This window comes from Meleagris gallopavo, chromosome 2, assembly GCF_000146605.3.
Source record: "Meleagris gallopavo isolate NT-WF06-2002-E0010 breed Aviagen turkey brand Nicholas breeding stock chromosome 2, Turkey_5.1, whole genome shotgun sequence".
Taxonomy (NCBI): domain Eukaryota; kingdom Metazoa; phylum Chordata; class Aves; order Galliformes; family Phasianidae; genus Meleagris; species Meleagris gallopavo.
In genome coordinates, this window is record NC_015012.2 from 92,364,366 (window position 1) to 92,374,265 (window position 9,900).

Sequence of the window (9,900 nt, forward strand, 5' to 3'; positions counted from 1 at the left end):
TGTAGGTACCTCCGGCCTGGGTGGGATGCCCGGGACGTCCCACGGTTCCAGCGGGCAGCTCCTTTTCCTTGCTGAGCGCTCTGATTCGCCGCCGTTTGGCAGGCGCTGCTCGGAGGTGGCACGATGAGCGCGTCATAGGTAGGGCCTGGCCGGCACGGTGCCGGCTGTGTGCATACAGCTCAACTTGGCTGTCGGGAGTCTCTCTTCTGTGATTATCCTCTGGTTTGGTTTGCGGTTTGGGATGTTTTGTTTATTTTGTTTTCTCGGTGGTTTTATCGGTGTCTGTGCTGTCTCAGACAGCAACTACTGGCAAATGTTTAGTGTCTGTGGGTAAGGTTTTGCTGTCATCATCCTGTCAGTTAGAAGCCAGATGCTCCTGTTACAGTGAACAGAACCTATTGCCATGAAAGGAACTGGAGGAGAAGTGAGGAGATGATAGGGTAAAGGATCAATAATGTGATGGTTTTAGGTATAAAGACATAAAAATAGCTACTGATGATTTTAGATACTTTCTGGTAGCTCGTGTCACCTGTCAGCATCTGCTTACCTGGCTCAGTGTGGTCTGGTTGTGAGGGAGCTGGGCAGGTTTCAGTTATAGCCCTTTTCCATACCTATCGATGTGCAGGCATATGTGTTTGTTTATCTGTTGAGCACACGTATGCTCAGCAATCGTTAAAAACATTTGGAATGCAGTAAGTTCTTACTTTAAGCTCTGACAATAGGGCAGTATAGTCAGAAAGAAAACTTATTTTCCAGTCCTACTGGAAGAGAGGATGCTAGTCATGTGAGGAGTCAGCAAGTAATAGAGCTACAGCTGTGCCTCCTCTCTCATTTGTGTTCCTGCTCTGACATTGGAACAATAGCCTAGGGTAGCACAGGACGTGATCTTCCATAACATTCACCACTTGATTCAAAAGCTCTTGGTTTCAAACACTGGTTTGTAGTTTCAATTTGTTGTGAAGTTTGATTTTATTTGTGCAGTACCAATTCAAGTGGGTGTCAGACCAATTTGTATGGCTTTAGTGGTCCCCACCAGGCAAGTTGGGAATGTGCATTCGGGAGGCTGATGTGAGACTACAGTTGTTGACTTAAACTGATCATGAGGTAGTTCGCTTGGGCTCAGGCATGCTGGCTATGGGACAAGAGGCCAGCCTTGTCCTCCTTCTGTTTGAAAGGATTCAGTTCAGGCATGTTTGTAGTCCTCAGTTTGAATCTGTGATTTCAGGTGCTCTCAATGAAATATGCTATTATTTATGGGAGCTTGCTCAAGTATATGAGAAATGAAGTATTTCAAATGGGAGAGATTGTGGTAGAATCTCAGCAATAATAAGTAGGATAGTCAAAGGCTGTATCTGTGAGTAAGCAGGTTCTGGGAATGACTTGCAGCTTGGAGAATAACTTTGACACTTGATCTGTTTGACTCCGTGGACATTATAAGAAGTCACAGCTCTTGGCTAACTTCAAATGGGAGTCAAATTGTTCCTAATAGAATTAAGCCCAGAATAATCCCAACCTTAAAGTATTTCTGCTGGCAGGAAGCAGAATGCTCTTACTCCTGTGTCAAGCCAGCTGTGCAGCATGTTCTGTTCTAGTTTGGGATGAGCAAGTGTTTTGCACCTGTTCCCAGCTGACCAGAAGCATTGTCAAATCACCTGCAGGAATGTGGTCAGTCTCATACTGCTGTGACTGTGGTGAGATCTGGAAAAACTGTGCATAATCAGGTTTGGTCTAGAGTCTGTCGTACAATTAGTGAAAGAACCAGATTTGCACTGTTCAGCAGACTGCACCCCCCACAGCTTGTCCATATCGGGAATGTGGCTGCTCATGGCTTCCTTCTAGCTTGTGTGTCCAGGTTCCCTTTCCTACATGGGAGGGTGGCGGAAAGTATGTCTTGCTTGGCAGGGTTTGTCTGTATCTTGTGACCTTATGATGTAGCCACATGGACAGACCCCACTTGAATCACAGAATGGCCAGGGTTAGAAGGGACCTCAAGGGCCACCAACCTCTGCATTTAATACTAGACCAGACTGCCCAGGGCCCATCCAATCTGGCCTTGAACCCCTCTAGGAATAAGGCATTCACAGCCTCTCTGGGCAGCCTGTTCCAGCACCTCACCACTCTCTCTGTAAAGAACTTCCCCCTGACATCCAACCTAAATCTTCCCTCCCTCAGCTTAAAACCATTTCCCCTTGTCCTGCAGATATCAACCCTTTCAAAGAGTTGATTCCCCTCCTGTTTGTAGGCTCCCTTTAGGTACTGAAAAGCTGCAATGAGGTCACCCCACAGCCTTCTTTTCTTTAGGCTGAACAAGCCCAGCTCCCTCGGTCTGTCTTCGCAGGGGAGGTGCTCCAGCCTCCTGATCATGTTAGTGTATCTGCTTTGGACCCTCTCCAACACTTGAAATCAGTGAGAGTTAAACACACTCTAAATCTCAACCTTAGTAACTTGGTCAAGATGATATATGGATCTTGTTGCAAAATATGGACCTAAACTGAGCTTTGCTACAAACCTACACAGTGCGATTGGTAGCCATGACCCTGGGTTGGATTGATGTAGAAGCCAGCAAGTAGTAAAGAAAAAGGTTTTCAAAAGCTATTAATGATTTTCTAACCAGAAATGTGGTAAAATTTAGGAGGTTTGGATGAGGTGGTGACTCAGCATTAATGACTTTGCAAGATGTTGATCATTTACTAATAGATAGAAATATCGCTTTTAAATGAGTAGAATATTAGTTTTTTATGAGCTTTAGTAGTTAGGAAGTCACTGCTAGTGCAATTACTCTATAGATGTGAAGGGTTTATCTTAATTTTGGAAAGAAAAAAAAATAATCCCTCCAGAGACTCTTACTGGAATAATTTTGTTATCAAAGTTTTTTGGAATGTAAGCTCTGTTACAATGGAAGAATTCTATTAATTGCTGTAGAGGGGGTTGGTGTTCAATACCGCAAACAAGACTGAGTTGTTTCAGAATCAAGAAAATAAATGTTTGGCACATAATGAAATGATAGCAATGAGTACTTACCTAGGAGTCTCTTTAAGTGTTGCTGATTACTCTGCTTTGTGTGAGGAATGATTCCCTTGGAGGAGCCAGAGTTTGATCCCCAGATGTGATCCAGTCTCTCTCAAGCTTTGCATCACCATAACAGAAGCCAAGAGTAGATCAGGGAACCATGGCTTGGGAAGTTGTCATAGTGTGGGCATGAGCTGCAGTGCTGCAGTGATTTATTTTAACTGAATGCTGGCTTGTTGGTTTCTGGCTCCCTTTCACCACTTCAAAGCTATAAGGAAAATTTATTGGGAAAGCTAGGGTCTCATCATGACATAAGGTTTTAAATCCATAATGAAAAGGTGTATCTGTAATGTGGTGTGTTCCTTTGTGCTGCACGTTTTGTTTGTGTTACATATACCATTGCTGCGCATCTTCTTTGTGCAACTGCAAAGAACTCTGCAGTTTGTGGAACTGCAGAACTCTGAGAAAGTGTTGAAAGGGACCTAAATGTTGTACTCATGCTAACGCACAAAAGGACGCCAAAGGCCATTCTTGGCAGACAGACCAGCTAGCTCAGTCTGCTTGCATCTGTGCATTAATGCTCCCTTAACTTTTAAGGAAGGTGACTGCATCTAAATAGCTCTTTTGGAGTCATCTCTTGTCCGTCTGAACTGCTGCTGCTACTGATGGGCCATCTACCAAAGAATTGCTTGGGAGAGTGCTTGTGTGCCAAAAATGTACCAGATTTTTGTAGTTTGAATAGATTCAGTCTAGGTAATCAAATTGTAACGATGGGATCTGTGATGTGGTTTTACTTCCTAATTAGGATATGAGCACACTGACAGTGTCTTTAATTGTGATAACTTTCAGTGTTTTATTGTACAATGTCCAGCAAAGAAAGGTGGAATGGTATGGGGAAAGAGCTGCAAAGAAGGGTGCAATTCCCAGCTTTCCCAATGTATGTGTACAGCTTGGTGTACCTGTACAAAAGAGGCAGATGATTCAGGTGATGGTGCTTTTGAACTAGATTGGGCATCCAGTAGAGTTGGAGTTTCAGGAAGGACTGAAGATGACATTGTTAAGGCTACTCTTTGCAAGTTAATTACTTAAGTAATAAGGTAGCACGCAGTGCTTTATTTTTCACATATTTTCCACAAAACAATAAAATCTGAAAAATGATGGCTGTCTTAATAAAAAAAAAAAAATTGGAGTTATTCTCTGAGCAGGAGATGCTAATTAATTTGACTCGAAAAATAATGCTAGAAAATACTTTTAATTTCATAATGGATGAATCACTTGGGCCTGTGGAGTGTTTCAGGCCATTTGAGAATAATGGCAGAAGCATTACAGGCTGCTCTCCCTTGCTGAAAGCTTGGATCAAAAGGATTTTGAACTTTCCCAGCAGCAAAAAATAGTTTATACTTTGTCTACTAGCTTGCTTCCACGGTATGAGAAACAAGTTTTGCTAAATCCAGTGTAATTAATAAGCAGGCAGTGGGTTTAACCCATGACGTAAACCTTGTGCTTACTGCTGAAGTCACTGCTGCCTGGTTAGTGTGTGAAAGATGTCTTGGAGATGTCAGAGTGAAATGTTGCACCAAAACCACAGGCAGCCTCTCTGGGGTTTGAGGAACTTTGGTTTCCTGGAGTGCTGACACAATATTGCCTGACTGTAGGTTGTCCAATCAATCTCCGCTTTGGTGGGTGTGTGCAAAAGCTAGGACAAAGGGCCCATATTTTGAGTCTTTTGAGTCCCATTTCTGAACTATCCCCCTGTTAGAACTCCCTTTTGCTCCCTATGTTGGAAATATGAAACTATTTTTGTGTGATTCCCATGGGATTAATCTGTTATCCTCTTTTAATTTTGCAAAGGGTTTACAGCATGGATCAGGTTCAGCCCAGTCTGGACTGAATGTCTGCCACTAGCTAACCATTTGAATGTGGCTTTTTTTTATAGGGATAAGAGGCTTGCACTGTATGGAAGCAAGCTGTGCTGTTCCACTTGGCCACAGAACTTGAGGATAGTGTCTCACTTCTAATTCAACAGCATAAAAATAATCTGTGTCCTAAGAAGGATAGGCAGTGTGGTTGGATTGGTCACGAATGAGAGCAGTTTCGTAATTCTCTTTTGAGGAGTTGAGGAGACCTGCTGGTATAACTTGTCAAAAGGATGTGTGAGTTCTCTTTATTTGGATTGGTTACCCGTAACCCTCCCAAAAAACAGGTGTATGTTGAGTCCCAGCAAGTACTCCTTCACCGAGGAAAAGGAAGTTACAGCTGTGTTGCACCTAGAAATGTTGTTGCTTATGCAGGCCAGGCGTCAACTGGTGTCAAATAAACCATGTAATTTGGAATCTAAATGTAGCTAGCTTTAAGTTTAATGCTAGCACAACAAGAAATAAATTTCTTATTTAGGTTAGACAAATCCTTCATAGAAATTGGAAGTATTTTCCCAAAGCAAAGAGATATCTAAAAAAACCTAACTAACAGTAACAGTGTGTGTGTGTGTGTAGTGCTGGTTTCTTGAAGAGCTCACATGGGAACTATGAAGATAATTAGGGGGCTAAAGCTTATGACTTGTAGGGAGAGGCTTGGAAAGCTAATTCTGCTCAATCTTTAGGGCAGTCAGCAACCTGCTGGGAATACCGAGGAAGCATCCAGGATTTGTTCAGAGGTGCAGAGTGATAGGCAAAGGATACAAATTGTGGGAAATTCTAGTTAGATACTGGGTAGAAAATCCTCACTGTGAGGATGTGGTAACAGGTGATTGGTAAGGCTGTGAAATCTCCATCCTTGAAGCAGTGAGAGTTCAGTTGGCTTTCTGGGCCGAGCTGACCTTCCTTTGAGCAGGGTTGTGGTACATGGGACTCTAGAAGCCCTTTCTAAGCTGTTGTTCCAACAATTATGACACAGCACAAGGTGCATCATGAGTTTAAAGTTCTCAGTGCAACAACTCTCTTTGGATATGTTAAGGAAAAGTATGTTACTAACGCACTTATTGTAGGAGCCCAGGATGCTGCTGCCAGTTGGATATTGGAGAATTGAACATAATGATCCTTTGCTATCAAGTTTTCACATGTTGACTTGTCAGTGGCACTTCCTAGGTGCCTCAGTGCAGATTTATGGATGTCAGCAGTTAACATTTTGTGTAGTGCCAAATACTTTGAAATAGACAGGTCAGTTTTCATGGCATTCTTTTAATAGTTGTTCTGTTTGTTTGCTTCTAAGAATAAATCGCTGTTAAAAATCAGAGCTATTTTGAATCATTTCATACTTGCATCATTTTGTTGTTACCAAGAAAACACAGCTGAAAGAAGCCTGTGTTGGAGCTGCTGCTTAATGCGTGCTGTGCAGCTCAGTGCAGTGACTGTCTCAGACTGAGCTTGGTTCTGTTCTCACCAGCAGCGTGAGTTTTACCATTGCCTGCCCTCTCTGTTGGTGTCCAGATGATGTGCAGCCCTGTAAAGGACTTGTATGCCAGGCATTCTAAGCGCACATACTGAGCCTACAAGGATAGTCTTGAAACCACTATCTCAGGATCTGCAAGAGGTATTGGAAAAATCAAAGGAAATAATACAGTCCTTGAAGTTTCTACTGTTCTGGAGAGTATCTGCTTAAATTCATTCATATTTTGTGAGTCCTTAAAGGACTTGTTGGATTTATGAGTGTCTTGTACAGGGATTGTGTGTGATGAGAATGTATTAAGAAGGGAGAAGCTATACTAAATGGGAGAGGAAGAGAAATAAAGCCAAGCAGCCAATCACTTTAACCATCAACACGTGCCTCATTTTTGATAAACCTGCTTGTACTAAAAAGATATTCTAAAAGATTTGCAGAGTTGTGTTTAGAAAGCACTCCAAAGTTCAGAAGCTCTGAAGTGCCAAACCACATTGCGTACTTTATGCACATGTGTCTTACAATAAACTTCTAACAGCAGAAATCTCAGCTAAGTGGGAGAATTGTCTTTGTCTTTAATGCAGTGAAAAAGGAGATCTCCTTAGAACCATCCCTTGCCCTGCCCTTAAAAGCCTGTAGAAATACACGAGAAAAATATATTCCATTTTTAGAGCAGAATAAATGATAGGAGGAGATGTTTTGTGCTGCAATAATGCTTTTCTCTTCAGCGATGAAGTAGAAACTCTTACGAGCTGCAGTCTGAAAGTCTGACTGTGGTTTTGAATGCAACTAATGTTACGAGCTTTTGGAAGTTGTTGTTATTCTGAGAGTTTAAACATTTCTTTTGTTTTTGCTTTTTGATAGCTCTCCACACCTATGTCAGCTCTAAATAAAGTCGTTGAGAAATCATTATTTCATGTGAAGTTATTAATTAATGAAACAAGAGAATAACCCTTGCTGGAATGTAAAATGTCTCGATCTCAAATGTCTTTACAATATAAAGCAGAGCTCCAAACCTAATCTGTTTTATCTGTTGCTTTTCAGGTCCAAACCATGAACTACGTTGGACAGTTAGCAGGGCAAGTGTTTGTAACTGTGAAGGAGCTCTACAAGGGACTAAACCCAGCCACGCTGTCGGGATGTATTGATGTAATTGTTGTACGTCAGCCAGATGGAAATCTTCAGTGTTCTCCTTTCCATGTCCGCTTTGGGAAAATGGGAGTTCTGCGTTCCAGGGAGAAAGTGGTAAGAATTGACACTTTGGATATATTCTGTCTGTGATTTGTCTCCAATGGTATGAAATTTACTGGGTACTCTGTATGCTACACAAGGTTTTCTTTGGACATTCTTTACGAAGTGCTCAAATTGAAGCAATTTTCACTTAATACAGTTATTACAGACTGCCACATCTCTAAGCATAATTTATAAGACATTGATTGTAATAATAAAAAAGAACCAGAAATTTATAGTGTTTATTTTCAATAGCACATTCAAAGTTTTGTTCTGATTTGGGCATATTCTTAATTTCATTAGTGACTATGTTGTAAGATGACTTTTTATAATATGTGCATTGGTATTTATAAAAAAAAAAAAGGGATTTACGATGAAGTAATATTTTTGAGGTAAAGAATATTAAGATAAATCAAAGCTAGAAAAAGTAGTGAGGACTTCAGATAAATGTAATCAAGCTGAAAGACCTGGCCATACAGTATTGGATCAGAAGTTGCCAGTGACTAATGCATGACAGATTATTTTAGGAAATAATTTATAAGCACATATAGTCTGAGCTGAGAGTGTATCTGTAATTATTCAGCAGAAGAATTCAAATGTCGTCATTCTTTAAGTCTTACCAGAATCAAAAAGGAATTCAAACATTTAGAATGGATAACAGTTGAAATTGTTACTATGCCAAACACATACAATTTCTGGAAATGAAAATGTAGATTGTCCAAGTCTCCCTCCATAAATACAGTGAAAAGGAAGTTAGTGGCAAAAATGGTTGTAAGCAAAGAAAGAAAAGTTCCTGAGAAGGAATGGAAATGGTTGGTGCTGTACAGCAGTGAGATAAATACATGGAAGAAATCAATATGTGGATCGTGTTCAGAATAAAAATCCATTTTTGTTTTTGCTTCTCATAGTACTTGTTTAATTAATTTGAAAGGCAGGATATTAGAAATTTATATGTGGAAGAAATTTGTGCACTCTGAAAAATTAGGCTGTGAATTAAAAGGGAGAAAAGATTTATGTGGTGAATGAAGCACCTAGAATTTCAATTAAAAAGATTCAGGGCTTTATGTAATGGCTATAAACCTTCCTGGGGAGCTAGACAACGATGAGCTGAACAAGTTAGGGCAGCATCCTGAAAACTGATGGCCTTGTGAAGGGCAAGAAAATTCCCCTGCCCCTTCACAAGTGTAGTGGAGTATTTTTTTTGTTTATGAGGAGGCTTCCTGTGCTTCACTGAGAAGTATTTGTCCATTGACAAATGGTAGGATAGCTGAACAGGAACTGTGTATCTAAAACTATGTTATTTTAATTTTTAAAAATGTTATTGACTTCCAGGTTGACATAGAAATCAACGGAGAGGCTGTAGATCTGCACATGAAACTAGGAGACAATGGAGAAGCCTTTTTTGTCCAGGAGATGGATAATGATCAGGTAAGAATCAAAATTCCAGTTAGTTAAAACACAGTGCTTACTCTTGGAAGTCAGTTCTGAATTCAGAGATTTTATTGAAAAATGTATTTTTATTCATTCTGTAAGTTTGAAAGTTTCTGGACATTTTTCTGCTATTGGAACTCAGTACTAAACTTTTTCTTGATTGCTGAGGTTGGAAAGAATCTAAAGAAAATCATTGCATAACTAAAAATTATGGGCTTATTGCCCATATATGCATTTCAGAGTGTGAACAGAAATAAAATGTACACAGTAAATGTGATCCAAGGATGCATACAGCAGAGGATGGTATTATCACAACTTCTTTTTCTCTCAGAAATCTTGACTTTGAACACATACCCTCAGCAGACAGCCAGCATAAAGTGCACGTGCCTTGTAAACATTTGTGCGCAGAGCAGTTGTGGTACAAGACATGATCCTGCAACTACAATTCATGTGGAATTGTATTTAAATGAGAATTTCTACTCTTGAACTGTGGAATTAAGTGGTAGCCTATGTAAGTTACGGTCACATTTGCTTTGAGTAGTCCACATGTGAAGTAATCTATCAGAAAAGCTCTTAATTTTTGTTACTGTCCTAAGTGGAATGAATTCTCAAATTCTTCTGCAGAGCGTAATGATACTAGCCTCAGGTGAGATTTGTGTCCTTCTGCAGTTTACATCTCTGTATCTTTATATTTGTCTGTAACTATCTGTTAATAGTTGTTTGACTGAAAATGCCTAGAAATACTTCTTTTAGTCTTTAGACACACACACAATCAACAGAATGGCTAGGGTTGGAAGGGATCTCAGGGATCATGAATCTCCAACCCCCCTGCCACATGCAGGGCCACCAACCTCC

At 40.5% G+C, this 9,900-nt stretch overlaps 1 protein-coding gene across 2 annotated transcripts; it reads left to right on the forward strand.

The window, feature by feature from the left end:
- The first annotated feature begins 6,016 nt into the window (after positions 1 to 6,016).
- On the forward strand, positions 6,017 to 9,084 carry LOC104909995 (phosphatidate phosphatase LPIN1-like). Of its 2 annotated transcripts, none has more exons than XM_019613269.2 (3): positions 6,017 to 6,164; positions 7,429 to 7,629; positions 8,947 to 9,084. In XM_019613269.2, exons 2-3 carry the CDS (start codon positions 7,438 to 7,440, stop codon positions 9,067 to 9,069), a joined length of 315 nt encoding a protein of 104 aa, XP_019468814.1. In that variant the 5' UTR covers positions 6,017 to 6,164; positions 7,429 to 7,437; the 3' UTR covers positions 9,070 to 9,084. The 2 variants fall into 2 exon arrangements, with proteins under 2 accessions (XP_019468814.1, XP_031408464.1); XM_031552604.1 differs by lacking the exon at positions 6,017 to 6,164 and adding an exon at positions 6,402 to 6,537.
- Positions 9,085 to 9,900: the final 816 nt, after the last annotated feature.

Excerpts from the sequence above, each read along its gene's own strand:
- LOC104909995 (XM_031552604.1), top strand. The coding sequence starts at position 6,463 with ATGCCAGGCATTCTAAGCGCACATACTGAGCCTACAAGGATAGTCTTG. Across the intron at positions 6,538-7,428 it reads TATCTCAGGATCTGCAAGAG|GTCCAAACCATGAACTACGT; the intron begins GTATTGGAAAAA and ends GTTGCTTTTCAG. Across the intron at positions 7,630-8,946 it reads TGCGTTCCAGGGAGAAAGTG|GTTGACATAGAAATCAACGG; the intron begins GTAAGAATTGAC and ends ATTGACTTCCAG.